This window comes from Microtus oregoni, unplaced genomic scaffold (genome assembly GCF_018167655.1).
Source record: "Microtus oregoni isolate MIOR12 unplaced genomic scaffold, Mior012 000007F_ref0000211, whole genome shotgun sequence".
NCBI classification, from domain to species: domain Eukaryota; kingdom Metazoa; phylum Chordata; class Mammalia; order Rodentia; family Cricetidae; genus Microtus; species Microtus oregoni.
The window spans coordinates 53,431,011-53,450,367 of NW_024543066.1; the positions used below are offsets into that span (position 1 = coordinate 53,431,011).

General features: G+C 42.2%; 1 protein-coding gene across 5 annotated transcripts in view; it reads left to right on the forward strand.

Annotated features, from left to right (window-relative positions):
* Ash1l (ASH1 like histone lysine methyltransferase) overlaps positions 1–16,893 on the forward strand; it is a 162,365-nt gene extending 145,472 nt beyond the window's left edge. For 4 of the 5 annotated variants that reach the window (XM_041655483.1, XM_041655482.1, XM_041655484.1 and 1 more), the window contains 11 exons: positions 1,441–1,495; positions 1,576–1,708; positions 4,358–4,606; positions 5,594–5,680; positions 7,169–7,259; positions 8,268–8,406; positions 8,562–8,734; positions 10,624–10,790; positions 12,756–12,796; positions 14,058–14,356; positions 15,147–16,893. In XM_041655483.1, coding sequence (XP_041511417.1) covers positions 1,441–1,495; positions 1,576–1,708; positions 4,358–4,606; positions 5,594–5,680; positions 7,169–7,259; positions 8,268–8,406; positions 8,562–8,734; positions 10,624–10,790; positions 12,756–12,796; positions 14,058–14,356; positions 15,147–15,238 — 1,526 coding nt within the window. In that variant the 3' untranslated portion in view covers positions 15,239–16,893. The remainder of the gene's footprint in view (positions 1–1,440; positions 1,496–1,575; positions 1,709–4,357; positions 4,607–5,593; positions 5,681–7,168; positions 7,260–8,267; positions 8,407–8,561; positions 8,735–10,623; positions 10,791–12,755; positions 12,797–14,057; positions 14,357–15,146) is intronic. The other variant, XM_041655485.1, reaches the window with a different exon arrangement.
* Positions 16,894–19,357: the final 2,464 nt, after the last annotated feature.

Consider the following 19,357-nt stretch of genomic DNA (forward strand, 5'->3'; position numbering starts at 1 on the left):
CTTGTAGACCAGGCTGGCTTTAAACTCACAGAGATCCATCTGCCTCTGCCTCCTGAGTGCTGGGATTAAAGGCGTGCGTGGCCACCGCCCAGCTAATAATTTTTGTTGTTGTTGTTTTAATATTTATTTATTTATTATGTATACAATATTCTGTCTGTGTGTATACTTCTGCAGGCCAGAAGAGGACACCAAACCCCTTTACAGACTGTTGTGAGCCACCATGTGGTTGCTGGGAATTTAACTCAGGACCTTTGGAAGAGTAGGCAATGCTCTTAACCTCTGAGCCATCTCTCCAGCCCCCGGCTAATAATTTTTTAAAGGATAATATGGGGATGGTGTCTCCAAAGGGGAAGCATGGGAATAAAGACACAACTCACATGGCTTTATCAGGAGGGAGATTCTCAGAGATCCCTCACTAAATCCTGAGTTCACATCCTGAAAATTCCTTTATTTTCCAAGCAGCCTTATATACCAAAACATAAACTGAGGGGGAAATTCACTAGCATTCTGTTTCCTAAGTAGCCAGGTGAATGGCTTTAGTCACGTTCACATCTTTCTATGCCCACTCTGTCATGTCTTCCTTTCTTCCTGCTTTGTATGCCAGCCCTGTCACATAGGCTGTATTAGCATCTCTATCCCAGGCGACCTCCAGATTACAAAGAAGGAGCAGAACAGCATCCTGACCCTTTGTTAGGGATGGTGACGGGCTTGGTGACCTAGGTGACTGACCATCTGGGCAGCAGGTGCAAGCTGTGGCCTGGGATTCTGGTCACCGTACCATGTAGAAATATGGGCCTACAGGATGGAGAGATGGCACAGTAGTTAAGAGCGGTGGCTGCTCTTTGAAAAGGCTCAGGTTTAGTTTCCAGCACTCACATGGCATTTCACCACTGTCTGTAACTAATCCTAGGAAATCCAGTGCTCTATTCTGTTTCCCAACGGCGCTACATATGTGTGGAGTACAGACCGTCCGGCAGATGCACAGACATATAAAATGCAAATAATTAAAAGCTCCAGAAAGAAAAAGGATGAATGTTTATAGGCTGGAACTGTTCTTTATTGAAAAATAACTCCCCTAGCATGTTCAAGGCTCTGAGTTCTATCCCCAGGCCCCCTTTTAAAAAAGAAAAACAAATAGTATAATCCAGCCAAACTCATGCCATCCTCAGCCTCTGGTACCAGGTGCTGGGATTACAGATATGGACCATTACATCTGACCAAGAAAAATAAATTTTAATAAAATAGTACAAGCCAAGTGTACTGGTAGGTGGTTGTAATTCTAGCTACTCTTTTAACCCGTGAGTTCTAAACCAGTTTAAACAACAAAACAAGACCTCCATTTCAAGTAGAAAAAAGGGACGGAGAGGCAGTCAGGCAGTCTGGCTAAAGTCCGTGCTTGTCTTATAGCATTTGTGTACTAAACCTTGTACTCTTTTACAGATTCTTCACAACAAGCCCTTGCAGCTCCACTTTTGAATCTTCCCCCAAAGAAAAAGTAGGTATACATTTGTGATAGCCTTATAGAGCTCAGTTAAGAAGGTAGTGCCCCAGAATGACAGCCTGCTTGTGTTCCAGGAATGCTGACTATTACGAGAAGATCTCTGACCCCCTGGACCTCAGCACCATAGAGAAGCAGATACTCACTGGGTATTATAAAACAGTGGACGCTTTTGATGCCGACATGCTCAAGGTCTTTCGAAATGCTGAGGTATTTCCTACCTTCAAACACAAATTTAAGAAGTTTGATCTGAAGAGAGCTATTTTAAAAGTTTCTTTTTGGGAAAGACAATAACTTTCTTTTTTGGTTTTTCAAGACAGAGTTTCTCTGTGTAACAGTCCTAGCTGTCTTGGTACTTGCTTTGTAGACAAGACTGGCCTTGAACTCACAGAGGTCCTATTGCCTCTGCCTCCACATGCTGGGATTAAAGGCGTGCACCACCACACCTGGCATAATGTTCTTTTAATCAGTACATTTGTTTATTTGTGAGTACATACACGTCACAGCAGCATGCAGAGGCATAAGCTCCCTCCTCCTGGCATGTGAGTCCCAAGGATCAAACTCAGCTTGTCAGGCTTAGCCGCAGCACCCTTACCTTAGCCATCTTATCGACTTGACAGTAATTTTGTTTTAATTTTTTTAATCTTTGTTTTGCCTACATGTATGCAATGTCCACTTAGGCCAGAACTGGAGTTGGAGATGGTTGTGCGCCATGTTGTGAATGCTGGCAACTGAACTTCTATGCAGGAGCAGCCAATACTCTGAATTACTGAACCATTTCTCCAGACCCAAAACAAGTCATTTTCATTAAGTTTTTTTAGAATATGCATTACATTGTGCTAAATAATGTGAAATTCTGTTCGTTAAAAATATTCTAGCCAGGGGCTGGAGAGATGGCTCAGTGGTTAAGAGCATTGCCTGCTCTTCCAGGGGTCCTGAGTTCAATTCCCAGCAACCACATGGTGGCTCACAACCATCTGTAATAAGGTCTAGTGCTCTCTTCTGGCCTTTGCATACACACAGATAGACTATTGTATACATAATAAATAATAAATATTAAAAAAAATATTCTAGCCAGGTTGGAGAGATGGCTCTGTGATTAAGAGCACTGATTGCTCTTCAAGAAGAACCCTGCATTCAGTTCCCACACCCACATGGCAGCTCACAGCTGTCTGTAACTCCAGTTCTAGGGGGATCTGGCACCCTTACACAAATAGATATACATGCAGGAAAAACACTGATACACATAAAAATAAATCTTTTTTTTTTTTTTTTTTTTTTTTTTTTTTTTTGGTTTTTCGAGACAGGGTTTCTCTGTGGCTTTGGAGCCTGTCCTGGAACTAGCTCTTGTAGACCAGGCTGGTCTCGAACTCACAGAGATCCGCCTACCTCTGCCTCCCGAGTGCTGGGATTAAAGGCGTGCGCCACCATCGCCCGGCTAAAAATAAATCTTAAAAAATACTCTAATCAAGTATAGCGATGTAGAACTTCACTCCCAGCACTTGGGTGGCAGATGCAGGTAGATCTCTGTGAGTTCAGAGACAGCCTGGGCTACATAGAGTTTCTTACAGTATGTTCCTGTCTCTGGCAGGGCTGGTGGGGTGGGTTCTCAGTCAGGAAGTTGACTCTTCAGGTAACCTGACTTTGTTCCCAGGACCCACAGTGTAGTGTTGGAAGAAAAGGACTCATCCTGCTAAGTCATTATCTGACCTATATGCATGCCATGGCATATATGTGCCTATATGACAATAACAATTTTTAATTAAAAAATTAACTCAGTAAACATACTTACACTATACAAGCATTGATCCCCAAAACATAGATGAAAATACTGGGTGTGGTCAGATACAGTGTCTCATACCTTTAATCCCAGCATGAGTGAGGCAAAGGCAGGGAAAATCCTGTGGGTTTGATGCCAGTCTGGTCTTTGCTTGAGGTTTGTTTTTCGAGACAGGGTTTCTCTGTAGCTTTGGAGCCTGTCCTGGAATTCAATCTGTAGACCTGGCTGGCCTTGAACTCACAGAGATCTGTGGCTTACGCAAGCAGGTAGGCATACATACATGCATCTGTGTGCATGCACACACGCATGCGCGTGCATACACACACATACACACAAAGAAAATTATGGAATGCAAGATTGAGTCATTTCTCAAAAGCAATATAGTCTTTATAAAATACTAATTTTTTCCTGAACTTTTCTATTACATAAATATTTTTACCCATTTATTGTGTATCTGTCATTTTTTTGTTCTTGAAAATAATTACATTTGAGGCTAAGCATGGTGGCTCATTCCTGTAATCCTGGCACTTGAAAGACTAAGTCCGAGCCCAGACCAGGCTATATAATAAGACCCTGCTTCCAAAAGCAAGCCTAGAGTATGAAGGAAATACTATGTACTAGCTTTAAAAAGGCAGTTCTCCTATTACTTTGAAATATCCTGGAGAACAGAGCGGGTTATTGGGGTAGAGACTGAAAGACAAAATAAGAGAGGGAAATTAAGAAGTAGAAGCAGTCTTGAATTAGAACATAGTTTCTATTAGAACCCAGCTTCCACAGACATTTACTATGTGCTCCAAGCATTTGCAAAACAAAAGTAAATGGAAGATTTCTACAATATGCTTGCAGCACTAATTAAAATTTAATGATCACTGTGTTTGATCTTATGACTAGTAAGGCTCTTGACAGGAATTCACTAGCAAAGAAATTTTAAAAGTGGAAAATATACCGTCTAAATCCTAATTTTAATTCATTATAGTTCAATTTGTTAGCCAGAATGGGAGAATATAGAAAACCATGCACCCTCTACAGGTAAAAAATGAGAAGGACAAAAATGATTTTTTTGCTTTTGCTTTTTCCAGAAGTACTATGGTCGTAAATCTCCAATTGGGAGAGATGTTTGCCGCTTACGAAAGGCCTATTACAGTGCCCGGCATGAGGCATCAGCGCAAATTGATGAGATTGTGGGAGAAACAGCAAGTGAGGCGGACAGCAGTGAGACCTCCGTCTCTGAAAAGGAGAACGGGCATGAAAAGGACGATGATGTCATCCGATGTATCTGTGGCCTCTACAAGGATGAAGGCCTTATGATCCAGTGTGACAAATGCATGGTGAGTGTTGAAGGTGATGGAAAAGCCTGGTCCTGATGTTCATGGTGACCACATTCAGAACAGCAACCTCCTCTTCCTTGGAGTTGACATGCCAGGCCTTTTCTGAACCATAATTTAGTGCAGCTTTTGTTTATCCTCTACTAGTCATCATATAGTCTTTCTCCCTTTTTTATCTTTCATTTATGTCTTCCTTTCCTCTTCTTTCTGCCCATTTTAACTGTATTTTTCTCGCAAAATCTGCACCTAGGAAAGTAGTGCTTACTATAGTGCTTTACCTTGAATACCATGAACGACAGCACACAGTATAGAGCATGAGTTCAAGCCTATTCCAGTGTATATAAGTTCACCCACAAATGACCCATACTGGAAGAGTCTAGACCTGGATTCAGTGTGTAGTGTTCTGCATACCTGTGTACTTGTTAGTCTGTTTGCTCATGGGGCTATGAATAGTATGTAAGTTTATTAAGAGGCTAAAGTCAGGTAAGCGTCAGGGGCAATTCTTTTGGAGTATAAAGCCTTCACAGTAGCTAAAGCATTAATAGTGTTACATAGCAAGTGATAGTTTGGCAGTACATTCATCTTCATTTTCTCTCCACATCTCCCATTTTATTTGTTCAAATCTATGTATTAGACTTGATGGCCAGATGGTGGTGGTGCAATCCTTTAATCCCAGCACTTAGGAAATAGAGACAGGTGGATCTCTGTGAGTTCAAGGCCAGCCTGCTCTACAGAGTGAGTTCCAGGACAACCAGGGCAGTTAGACAGAGAAACCCTTTTTGTCTGGGGTGAAAAAAAAAAGTTGATGTATATACTTTTATTCAGACATTGTTTTCCCCTCTTATCATTTATTTCTGATTTTCCCTCATCCGCTTATGGCTTAATTCTTTTACTTTGCCCCATCCTGTTAATTTATTTTTATCACTATCATTATTCTCAGGGCTTCTCTCTAAGTGTAAATCCCCTTGTCAAGTGTGCCTGTGTTCATAGGTGTGGCAGCACTGTGACTGCATGGGTGTGAACACAGATGTGGAGCACTACCTTTGTGAGCAGTGTGACCCTCGGCCTGTGGACAGGGTAAGCTGATCTAGTTAGATCACATAGATAGTGTGTGATCCTCCTATGCAGAATTGCTCAGGCTCTCCATGCCTCAGCTTGACACTAAGGGTGGGAATTCTCGCCCTTGCTTTTCTCAGGAGTGTGACCAAAAGGAAATAGGATGCTTAGGATCTCTGAAAGAAATTATACTGTATAAAGCTGAGTGGTGCTGGTGCATGTCTTTAATCCCAGCAATGGTGAGGCAGAGGCAGGCGGATCTGATTTTGAGGTCAGTCTGATCTATAGAGTTCCAGGACAGCCAGGATACACAGAGAAACCCTGTCTTAGGGAAAAAAGAAAAAAGAAAAAGAAAAAAAGGAGGAAGAAGAAAGAAAAGGAAAAGAAATAGTACTATATAAAACTAAGATTCTTCTTGTTTTGCTTTGTTTTGTTTTGTTTTTGAGTTAAGAGCTCATTGTACAGCCCAAGCTAGCTCCAAATTCACTATTGTCTTGCCTTAGTCTCTCAGTAGTAGAGACAGAGTTCTAAGTGCTGTTTGCGTCAGGTAGTGTGTTGTTGGAAACAACGCTTGACTCAGAGTTATTTCCTGAAGTAAGAGTCAGTGACATGACCAAGTTGGATGAACTCTTTTCTTGGTATGGCTATATTTGTATGTGTGATCTTGGCCTGCCAGGTTGTCTCAAGTGGATAAAAGCTTGTCAGCCTCAGTTACATCCCCGGGATCCACATGGTGGAAAGAGAGAACCGATTTCTGCAAACTGTCCTCTGACCTCCATACAAGTGCTATGGCAAGCAAGTGTGTAACATACACATACATCTGTTCATACACAGTCAGTAAGTGTGTATTATGATCTCAGTTAAGTCACCTTCATGAAAGGATTTAGGCAGTACTTCTTTATTTTTCGGGGGGTAGGGTTGTTTGTTTGATTTTGTTTTTCGAAACAGGGTTTCTCTGTGTAACTGCCCAGGCTGTTCTGGAACTCACTCTGTAGACCAGGATGGCCTCAAACACAGAGAGATCCACCTGCCTCTGCCTCCCAAGTTCTAGGATTAAAGGTGTGGCCAGCTCCGCCTGGTTAGGCAGCGTGTCTTAACCATGGTGCTATTGTCATATTCAGCTGTACAGTTTGATGTTGTGAGGGATGCAGTTTAGGAGGTTCAACTTCCCTGGCCTTGGACACTAAATAGCTGTAAGTAGCCTCCAACATGACTGTCATGAAAGTCACCATTCCACACATTTTCAGATGTCGCTGCCATTGCACAGAGTAGTCTCAGAGCTAATGCTTCATAAAGCATCCTTCAGGTCCTGGGCCTGTCAGTCTCGTCATCTACTGTCGTTTCTATGGATTTAAAAGCTAGTGGTTTTCATATTTATAGTGTGTTAAAATGACTTTAGTAACTCTTGAATGGAAATTTTAAGTTTTAGTTCTTTTCCTCTCTTAAATTGAGATCATCAGACAAAGTGTAATAATTCTAGCCTTTCTGCATTGACTTTCTGCTCTTCAGGAGGTACCCATGATCCCTCGGCCCCATTATGCCCAACCTGGCTGTGTCTACTTCATCTGTTTACTTCGAGATGACTTGCTGCTTCGTCAGGGTAAGTTCACAAGCCCAAATCCCACTGATCTTTCTGAGTAGTGGGAAATACATGCTCTGTACATGGCCTTATCATTACCCCACTTTCAGTATATGCCAACTTGTAGAAATAGCTTTACAAAGGTAATTTTATTTATTTATTTATTTATTTTGGTTATTCGGGACAGGGTTTCTCTGTAGCTTTGGAGCCTGTCCTGAACTAGCTCTTTAGACCATGCTGGCCTCGAACTCACAGAGATCTGCTTGCCTCTGCCTCCTCAGTACTGGGATTAAAGGTGTGCGCTACCACCACCCAGTGGTTTGATACCTTTTGTTTGTTTGGTTCCTTGATTGTGTTGTTTTTATTGTTCTTTGTGTCTTGTTTTGTTGTTGTTGTTTTTGGTTGGTTGGTTGTTTTTTGTTTTGTTTAGTTTTTCCAGACAATAGCTTAGGTAAAGCCTCAAATTCCCAGCTGTCCTCCTACCTCTGCCTCCAAAGTTCTGGGATAATAGGCATTAGTTACTCTGTCTGACTTATACTAGTTTTATTTGGTCTATTTGCTTGTTTGTTTCTGTGCTGGTGATTGACATGCTAGTCGAATAGCATGTTATATCCAAGGTCCTTATTGTGATTTTAAACCTAGTAGACCAGATATAGTAGCATAATATCTTTAATCCCATCTGTAGACAGACAGTAGATCTCTGAATTTGAGGCCTGACTGGTTTGCTTAGTGACTTCCAGACCATGCAGGGCTACATAGGAAGATCTGTCTCAAAAACAAATTTAAAAAAAAAAAAAATAGTAAACCTAGTAAAGGAAAACAAAAAAATAGAGAACCTTCTGTACTTAGAATTGTCGTTATAGGGAAGGTTGCTGGTTTTACTTTATCAAGTGCTTGTTCATTTAATGACAGGGCTGTCTGCCTGCTCCCTACGTATTGTTGTAGACGCTGGATCAGATAAAAGGATGCCTTATGGAATACATTCAGGGTTAATATTAATGTTCTCTCCTTTGTTCTGTACATTCCTAGGTGATTGTGTGTACCTGATGAGGGACAGTCGACGCACACCTGATGGCCATCCAGTCCGTCAGTCCTACAGACTGTTATCACACATTAACCGAGATAAACTTGACATCTTTAGAATTGAAAAGCTTTGGAAGAATGAGAAGTATGTGCTGGGTCCTCTCTTCCTCCAGCTGTGTCCTCCCAGCAGAGTGGAGTGTGCGCTGGAGTCTTACTAGTAGACTTAACCTCTCCTTTCTCATTTTCCCTTTTTTTTTCTTTTTTTTCTTTTTTTTTTCTTTTTTTTTTTTTTTTTTTAAGAGAGGAACGGTTTGCCTTTGGTCACCATTATTTCCGCCCCCATGAAACCCACCACTCTCCATCCCGTCGGTTCTATCACAATGAGCTATTTCGGGTGCCACTCTATGAGATCATTCCCTTGGAGGCTGTAGTTGGGACCTGCTGTGTGTTGGACCTTTATACATATTGTAAAGGTAAATGATGAAGGCTTGTTGAGAGGTGGTCTTTGGGACTGGAGAGAGAGCTCAGCAGTTAAGAGCACTGGCTGCTCTTGCAGAGGACCCAAGTTCAGTTCCCAGCACCCACATGGCAGCTCAGAACCATCTGTAACTCCAGTTCTAGGGGACCCAGCACTTTCTTCTGGTTTCTATGGGCACCAAGCGTACACATGGTACACATGCATATATATATTTAGTCAGAACATTCGCATATATTTTCTTACTCATTTATTCATTCACTTTGCAACAAGACCTTACTAAGTTGCCCTTGCCTGGAATTCACTGTGCATACTAAGTGGACTTCAATTCCAAAGTCAAACCCAGCTGCCTGAGATTACAGGTGTATGTACACCACCATAGCCATCTATTCCCTGAGAGAATCCTTTTTCTTTTATTGAGTGCTCAGAACTTAAATATTCATAATGCCAACACCTTTTTCCCCCCAAGGGAGTTTGGGGATTGAACTCAGGTCATCAGGCTTGTTGGCCATCACTTGGGCCCAACTTTTTCGTTTCAGACAGAGTTTCTCTGTGTATCCCTGGCTGGCTTCGTACTTAGTACTCACCAAGCTGGCCTCAAACTCAGAATTCCATCTGGCTCTACCTCCCAAGTGCTGGGTTAAAAAACATGCACCTTCGCCGCCACCACCCCCAAACTCCCATTCCCCGCACCACCGTCCCAACATCTTAAAATATTGAGCCAGGGCTGGAGAGATGGCTCAGAGGTTAGGAGCATTGCCTGCTCTTCCAATGGTCCTGAGTTCAATTCCCAGCAACCACATGGTGGCTCACAACCATCTGTAATGAGATCTGTGCCCTCTTCTGGCCTGCGGGCATATACACTGACAGAATATTGTATACATAATAAATAAATAAATAAATAAATATTAAAAATAAATAAATAAAATATTGAGCCAATTTCAAAATCCAACTGCATCACATTTAACTACTTACATACTTAACCAAGCATAAGTATCCTTAATTTAAAACCAGATTTTTTTGAGTTTTACAAAGATTAAATAATACACAAAAGCTCTAGTTTATGGCTAGCTCGATGTGTGTTTGTTGCCATAAAAATTGGCAAGAATTTTGTGACCTTTATCTTTATTTCATTATCATAGCAAAAACTCAACAAGAGTAAGTATTCTGTTCCATACTGACAAACTTCTTAGAGCTCTGTGACCATGACTTCTCCACTTAATATAGGGTTAGTTTTCTGGTGTGCTTCCTCGTGTTTATGACTCTTCCTTTCTCATGATTCCCCATGAGCCATTCTGTCCCTCAAAAATTCCTGCAACATTCAGTCTGCATTTCTGAGTTTTTACATTGTTATTTCATTCCACTGCTGTGTTCCATCTCCTTCTTCCACAACCACCAAATGCTGGCTCTCCGGCCTTTCCTAATGACTGCTGTGCCTTCTCCCTCAGAGATAGTTGTCCACCAGGCTCCTCTGGGAACAAAGGAAAATCAGATTTACTGATCTTTGTTTCAGATCTTTTTGTTGTTGTTTTGTGGTTGTTTTTGAAATGGGGTTTTTCTATGTAGACCAGACCTTTCTGGCCTTGAACTCGGAGATCTTGCCTTGCTGAAATTAAAAGTGTGCACCACCACTCTCGGGCCTAGGTCTATTTTATTTTTAATAATGTGGCTATGTGTAGGTATCTTTGTGTGAGTACTGATGCCTTCAGAGGCCAAAGAGAGGGTGTAAAATCCCCTGGAGCTGCAATGACAGACAATTATGAGCCCTCTCACCTGGGTACTGCGACCCAAACTCTGGTCCTCTGTAAAAGCAGCGTGTACTCTTAGCAGCTGAGCCATCTCTCTGGCCTGAGAAGGCAGATCCTCTAACAGTGTTTGATTTTACAGGGAGACCTAAAGGAGTCAAGGAACAAGACGTCTACATCTGTGACTATCGGCTTGACAAGTCAGCACACTTATTTTACAAGACTCATCGGAACCGCTACCCTGTCTGCACCAAACCCTATGCCTTTGATCATTTCCCCAAGAAACTCACTCCCAAAAGAGATTTCTCAGTAAGTCGTCTTTGGTGTTTTTGTCTTAAGGCAGGATCTCACCGCTTAGTTCAGCTGACATTGAATTTTTAGTTCTTTGGCCTTTACTCCTGAAATGACATGTGTATGACACTAGGCCTCACTGTTCTTTCCTTTAAAGAAAAAATATGTATACTGAGTGTACACATGTACAAATGCAGGTGAGAAAGCCAGGAGACTAGCTTCCTTGTTCCTTGCTCTCCATCCTAATCCTAATCCCTCACTGGACCTGGAACCAACAGCCAGCAAACTCCAGTAAACTCCCTTGCTTTTGCCCAGTACCCAGCACTGGAATACACCTTGCTTTTTTATGTGAGGACTGGGGATTTGAATTCAGATCTTCATGCTTATATGGTGACTACTCCTACCTGCTGAGTATTCTCTGTACATTTCTTTCTTCATAGTCATAATTTGTAAAAGCCAGGTGTGGTGGTGTACTTGGGATGCAGAGGCAGGTGGATTTCTGTGAGTTAAAGGCTAACCTGGTCTACATAATAACTACATAGTGAGACCCCCTATAAATAAATAAATATATATATATATATATATGTATGTATATATGTGTGTGTGTGTGTGTGTGTGTGTGTGTGTGTAAGAAGGATAGTGTCCTTGAAAAGTAATCTTTTTTATTTTATGTTGCAGGGTTGGCCTCATAACCACTCTGTTGCCTAGGTTTATGTTGAGCTCCAAGCAATCCTAGCTCTTAAAAAGTCCTTTGATGCTTTTTCTTTTTTTATCTATAAATCAAAAATGTGAGGCATGGCTGGGTATGAAGATATAGGCCATTAATCTTAGCCCTTCCGCAGAAACAGGTTGAGCACTCTAATTTTGAGGCCAGCCTGGCCTATGTAGGGCAGCTAGAGCTACATAGTGAGACCTTATCTGAAAACAGGTAGAGAGAGCATAAGACATGGGAGTTGAGTAACTGGCTCAGCAGAGCAGGAAGGCCTGAGTTTGATTCCACAACCCACATAGTAGGAGAGAACCCTTAACACATGAGCTGTGGTGCTCATACACCCAAGCATAACACACCAAATAAGTAAATAATTTTAAACGTAAGACAAGATCATCAAATGTAATCTGGAAAGCAGCTCGATGATAGAGTACTTGTTCATGTTTGCATTTTCATTCTCATCTCCTCCCTGGGTATTTTTTTCTAGTTGTTGAAAATACAGACCAGGGGCTAGAGAAATGGCTCAGAGGTAAGAGCTCTGGCTGCTCTTCCAGGGATTCTGTGTTCAATTCCCAGCACGCACATGGTGGCTTACAACCATCTATAACTGAGATCTGGTGTCCTCTTCTGGCCTGCAGGCAGAACACTGTATACATAATATATAAGTAAGCCTTTTAAAAGAGAGAGAGAGAGAGAAAGAGAGAGAGAAAATACAGACCAATTTTCCTTCATTACTACATAGAATTTTGGTCATTATCATCTCTTTATTGTGATGAAATCCCAGCCAATCATCCTGTGTCTTCTTTTCAAGCGAGACTGTCAGTTGGCTTTCCCTTCTATGGCAGATTCCCTGCAGTGGTCTGCTTAAAAGAAGGGAAGCTCTGTTCTGGATTACATTTCCCTAGAGTAGCTGCTGCAGTCCAGGAGCGTGTGGCAGAGATTGATTCGCCTCACAGCAGTAAAAAGCAAGAAAGGAAGATGTCTGTTGGGTAGTTGTGGTGCACACCTTTAATCCCAGTGACAGAAGCAGGTGGATCTCTGTGAGTTCGAGGCCAGCCTGGTCGACAGAGTGAGTTCCAGGACAGACAGGGCTGTTATACAGAAAAACCCTGTCTCCGAAAAAAAAAAGAAAGGAAGATGTCATCATCCTAGTAACCTAACTATTAAAAAAAAGATAAAAATTAAAAAGTCACCCAAATTGCCCTCATTACCCTAATGTCCCCATATCAGATCCAGCATTAATGTACTCCCCCCCCCTTTTTTCTTTTCTGCAGCCTCATTATGTCCCAGACAACTACAAGAGGAACGGAGGGCGGTGAGTCCTAGAAGAATGTGAGGGCTCCTAAGGGTTAGCCAAGAGCTAATGTAGAGCAAGAGAGCAAGCCGCTGGTCTCCACTACTGGGGTTAGCTGTTCTCTGTAGGGCAGCCATCACCAAAACAGGGGAGCTGCAGTACACAGTTTTAGCAAGAACACAGTAATGTGAAGATAAGAGAAAGGAACTGCAGATGGACTTGGAATCTTTTTCTGGACTGAGCTTTCTCTCTTCTCTATAAGATGGTGTTGTGTCAACTTTTGATGCCTCTATTAAAGAGATAACAGTCAGTATTGCAGAGTTTGCACTTAGCAGTTTGAACTTAACAGTTTATATTTTTGCGTGTTTTGTAAATGAGAAGAATGTTCCTCATGGAGGCTTTTCTAGTTCTGTCAGCTAAGAACATAAATAGCCACTCCTGGAGCTGTAGAAACGGCTCAGTGGTTAGGAGCCTGTGCTGTAGAAGCACATGAGTTGTGTTCCCTGTACCTATGTCAGGTGTTCATGGCCTGCTCCAGGGGATCCAGCACCCTCTCCTGCCTCCATGGGCCCCTGCGCTCATGTACATACACATGCATATACATAATTTGAAAGATAATAAATACCCATTGCTTTCTCCATAAAAAAAGTGAAGAAATAGTAGATAACATAAAGAAGTAAAAACCCTCCTAATACTGTTGTGGTCGGACTGTGGGTGTCACAGGGCTGTGCTTCCTTTGTGTTCATGAAGCAATCAGAACAGCTCAGTATCTTCCCCAGCCTGGTATGTTTTACGGGTTTCTATCTCATTTTTGCTTCAGATTTCTGAGAACAAGATGAAAGGTTTAATCACAAATGGAAATGAAGTTAATTTCTAAGGGTAGAACACTAACCTAGTGTACACAAGTACCGCCATAAAAAGGGAAAATTAGGGCTGGAGAGATGGCTCAGCGGTTAAGAGCATTGCCTGCTCTTCCAAAGGTCCTGAGTTCAATTCCCAGCAACCACATGGTGGCTCACAACCATCTGTAATGAGACCTGCAGGAAGAATACTGTATACATAATAAAAACAAATAAATATTAAAAAAAAAAGGGAAAATTACATTTCAGAGAAAAGTGATTGTTTGTACTAATGCTACCATTCAGATTTCTGAGCTCAAGCCAGAGCTCTAATAAACAGACCCCAGTATTTCAAGCCGTCCTTAGGCCTCTAGCTTTCATTTTCCCTCCCTGTCCAAGTGCCTTGCTCAGCCTTGTCCTGAAGCCACATATCCTTTTGGCAGATCATCCTGGAAGTCTGACCGCTCAAAGCCTCCCCTAAAAGACCTAGGGCAAGAAGATGATGCTTTGCCTTTGATTGAAGAGGTGCTGGCCAGTCAGGAGCAAGCAGCTAGTGAGACGCCCAGCCCTGAGGAGCCAGAACAGGAAACAGTCACTACTGACATTGACAATGGAAAGAAACCGGAGGAGAATAATCAAGAGCCCCAGTTACCCAGCACACCTGAGGAACGAAGGCACAACCAACGGGAACGGCTCAACCAGATCTTGCTCAACCTCCTTGAGAAAATCCCTGGGAAAAATGGTAAAGACTCGGCCTCATAGTTAGGCTTGAAGATGAGTGAGAAGGCAGCGCATGCGTGTGTGTTGTAAGAAAATGGGTTTGTTGGGGGTAGGAGAGATGGCTGCTCTGCTCTTCCAGAGGGCCCAGGTTCAATTCCCAAACACCCACATTTGACAACTCACAACTGTCTGTAACTCCAGTTCCGAGAGATCTGACACCTTCACACCAGTGTACATAAAATAAACTTAAATCAATTTTAAAAAGTCTCTTCAGGGGGCTGGAGAGATGGCTCAGAGGTTAAGAGCACTGGCTCCTCTTTTTTTTTTTTGGAGCCTGTCCTGGAACTAGCTCTTGTAGACCAGGCTGGTCTCGAACTCACAGAGATCCGCCTGCCTCTGCCTCCCGAGTGCTGGGATTAAAGGCGTGCGCCACCACCGCCCGGCTCACTGGCTCCTCTTTTAGAGGATCTGGGCTCAATTCCCAGCACCCACATGGCAGTTCACAACTGTCTGTAACTCCAGTCCCAGAGAATCTGACACCTTTACACCAACTCACATGAAATAAAGTTAAATAAAATTAAAAAAAAAAGTCTCTCCAGCGTGAGGTGAGCTGAGGTGGTGTCTTCCATTACCCTAGAGAGCCACTTTTCTTTTGTGGAGGTGGGGATGGCGGGAGGAGTAGGGCTAGAGAAAGACCTAATTGCTTTAGACCAGAAAAATAAATCATTGTGTCCTTGAGTTCTCCTTAGAGTTCAGATCCAGGTTGGGGTGTAGGAGAGTGATACTTGATGAACACCTTGGTTCTGTTTCAGCCATCGATGTGACCTACCTGCTGGAGGAAGGGTCAGGCCGGAGACTGCGAAGGCGCACTTTGTTTATACCAGAAAACAGCTTTCGGAAGTGACTCTTAAAGAAACAAGAACTTGGAGCATCTGGGATCCAGTGAAGCCAACAAGTCCAGTCTCTTGCTCTCTGAGTGTGGACAGGGGCGGGTCCATCCAGGCAAGGGGAGTGGGGTCCGTCTTTGACGTTAGGTACTTACTAAACCTTGGAGCTAGTGGAGAGGGGGGGGGGAAGAAGAGGAAGTAGGCTTGAGGCTGTTGAGTTTACTTCTCCTCTTGATGGCTTTACCGTAAGGGTTACAGTAGGGAGGAGGACCTTGGTAGGAATAGCCAGGAGCTGTTGGTACTCCTCACAGCGGGGCTTCCCTGGGCTGTCCTCTAACCCTGCCAGCACTAAACATGCTGCTTCCTATGACCAGGTATAAATCCAAACTCCAAAGGGAAGGTCCTGGATCCCAGCCCTATCCCATTTGTTCTCTTTTAGCTCTGAGAGCTATGTCGGAGAGAGACCTAAAACAGATGTCATAGCTGGGGCCTCTCCTTAGTTCCTTGACCAGGGAAGTTCTCTCTCCCTTCTTGCCTAGCCAGGTTAAAGTAATAGAACGTGAACTGACTGCTCAGAGCACTTGGAACTGCTGCCACTCTCCCACCTCTGCTCCCTAAAACAGAGTCAACAGAGTCGTGGGCTAGGGGAGGCCCCTATGGGGTCAAAAGGGCAGTATTTGTAATTATTTTTGTTTTACCCTTCATAACCTTGCTGAACCTGTTTTTCCTACTGAGACAGCCAATCCCCCGCCAGCACACATGCTGCTTCTCTTCCTGTGTCTGCTGTGCTGTGCAAAAAGAAGAGTCACTTCAAAAAACAAAAAAACAAATTTTTTTAAACTACATAAAAACTCTAAATTTCTCCTCTGGTGAAACTCACTGCAAAGCTGTTGAGCAGTGTGCACTGTCAGAGTGCTTTTCGCAGGTGATGGAAACACTACTCTCCTTTCCTAGTTGTGTGATTTCCCATGTCTGTCTCCTCACCATCCTTCCATCCCCTTCTACCTTTCTGAATGACTTCATCCAGGGTCTCCTTCCCTCCCAGTCTCTTGACCAGAAATTAACAGACCATACCATCTCTTTACAAGTAAAATTCAAAAAGCTTCGCTTTATCTTCTCAGACATACATATGCATATACATTTTAGATGTTCTTATAAGAGAAAAGATGGTTTTTAAATGTGCCAAGTTATATGTGTGTGTGTGTGTGTATGTGTGTGTGTATATATATATTCTGTGAGATTGGTAAGCAATACATTAGTAAACACGTCCTCATTACTCTTCTGATGCTGGACCAATGATGTCCTAACTGTACATTTCCTCCCCTATGATGACGACGCTCTGACTCATTTAGGTAGAAACGTTTGACCACCTTTCATTCCATTGATTTTTCTTTTCCTTTTTCTCCTTTCTGTGTTATTCTTAAGGGAAATAAAAAGAGAGAGAGAGAGAGAGAGAGAGGAAGGGGATGCCATAGATCCCCTTGAGCAGAGAAAAAGCAAAATATTTTATTAAAGAAAAAGAGAAATTAAGAAAATAGTTTGGAGTATTTTCTTACTGTAGAGAAGCATTGTACATTACCACAAGACCTGGGTATAAGATACTCACGTGTGGAGCTGGGGTCGCATGTCCAAGCCCATTTGAGTGGTTTTTTTTTTTTTGTTTCTCATTACAGGGAGTGGGTGGGAGGGAGGGAGGACTAAGGGCACTTTGGGGGTTTCCTTTTAATCAAAAGCAAGAAAATGACGAGAAAGAGCTTAAATTCAATGTTTTCCTTTAATAGTGTTAAACACTAAAATTTTAAAAAAGAAAGAAAAAACTTTGTAAAATGTAAGAACAGAAGCAAAAGACACTACGCTGCCATTTTATCTTTCTTTTGTTGAAAGATTAAAAACTGAAATGTTTTTTAGACAATCAAATGTTAGGTAAGTGCAAAAACTTGTTTTTTCTTACTGGTGTAGAAATTAATGCCTTTTTTATTTTTCAGTTATTTTATAATAACAAAATAAAAACAACCCCCAGCTGCCAGGTGGGTTTTGGTGTTTGAAATGCGGGGCAAAGCACTACATCACTGCAAATAGATACAGAAGTAGTCTGCATGTTTGTAGGCTGTGTGATTGCGGAAAATATAAATGCTGCTAATATATTTCCTTTTTACAGAAAAGCATATCTAAATAGATGATTGTTTTGATGTTAATCTTTGTAAATTATGTATTACCAATTTTAACATTGGATGTAATTGCATAAAAGCTTGCATCTCAATCCTTGAAAGTCTAGCATTAAATGGAAACAACTTTTCCTAACTGTGGAGTGGTTACCTTACTATTTTTTGTGCCTCTTTTCTACCCCAATATCTCCCAGCATGCTCTCTGTTCTGTTTCTAAGAGTTCTCTAGCTCTGTCATCAGTATTCTGAGCCCACATGAGACGTTTCTTCAGTTCTAGGTCTGTCTAGTTGGACTCAGCCTGACCAGTAAGCAGAACGATTCTCCGACCAGACATCCAGCTGTTTGTCAGACATGCTGTGCTGTTCTGCATAGCCACCCTTTAATACACATTAGCTGCCTTTAACCTAGGGCCACTTTTTTATTTTGAGACAGTGTCTCACTATGTAGCCCTGTCAGGCCTGGAACTCTCGAAATGTAGACCAAGTTTGCCTTCAAAACAGTGCTGAAATTGAAGGCCTGTGCCAGCATGCCTCGCCCTACTTTCCTTTATTTCCTTTATCCCAACCCAGGGCCTGTGCACATCAGGCAAACACTGAACTACCTTCTAGCCTCGTCGTGGGGCAGCAGTGGTGGTGCACACCTTTAATCCCAGCACTTGGGAGGCAGAAGCAGTTGGATCTCAGTGAGTTCGAGGCCAGCCTGGTCTACAAAAGTGAGTTCCAGGACAACCAGAGCTGTTTCACAGAGAAACCCTGTCTCAAAAATAAATAGATAGATAGATAGATAGATAGATAGATAGATAGATAGATAGATAGATAAGCAATAAAAAAGACATGGTCTGGCTTCAAACTTAGTCTGGCCTCCCAAGTGCAAGGATTACGTCCATGTGCTACTACATCTGACTGTAAAACCACATTTTCTGTGCTTTGTGTGTAAACAGTGTTTACTGTAAGTAGCTTCCTTGCACTCATGTATTGGCCTTCATAGCAATGCTTTGTAGTGCAGGGTTTGTAGATAAAAGAGACTCAAAGCAACAGCAGAGGTGAGTAATCCTTATTTTAGCCATTAAGTTGTTATCTCTGTTCTAAGAAGCAGAAACTGAGGCTTGAGTTGGTTAAATGACCTGCCATAGATAATGTGGAGTCCCAATCTCTGTGGTTAAGTAGTCAGTTTGTAGAAATCAAAGAAGCCAGGAACGAACTAGAACAAAATGCAGAAGAAGAGAATCCACATGGAACTGAGTGAAAGATACAGTTGATCAGAAGAAAAACCAAAGACGTGTGAGCAGCACACTGCATTTTGAATGTCACAGAGTCATGGAGAAATATATCAAGTAGTATGGTTTTATGTGCTTAATTAAAGACTAAAATTAATAATGTAAAGGATTAAAAAGAAATCATCAAAGTGAGGCTAGAGATGGCTTAGTAAGTATAGCTCACTGTACAAGCTTAGTGACAGAACTTCAGTACCCAGTACCCAAGTGAATACCCAGCAGGTGTAGTGCCCACCTGTAATCCAGCACTTAGGAGGCAGGACGGAGGATCCCTGGAGCAACCTGGCTGACTAGACAGGCTGAATTAGTGAGCTCTGGTCTCAAGCAATCAAGTAAGACCTGTGTCTTCAACTTCTGACCTCCAAATGCACGCACCATATGTATACACCTAAAAAGAAAAGGCTAGGGCTGGAGAGATGGCTCAGAGGTTAAGAGCGTTGCCTGCTCTTCCGAAGGTCCTGAGTTCAATTCCCGGCAACCACATGGTGGCTCACAACCATCTGTAATGGAGTCTTCTGGCTTGCAGGCATACACACAAAGAGAATATTGTATACATAATAAATAATAAAATATTTTAAAAAAAGAGAGAAAAGGCTAGAGTCCCCTACTTAATTAGATAAACCCCCTCCCAGCTTAGTTGTTTTTTTTTTTTTTTTTTTTTTTTTTTTTTTTAGTTTTTCTGAGACAGGGTTTCTCTG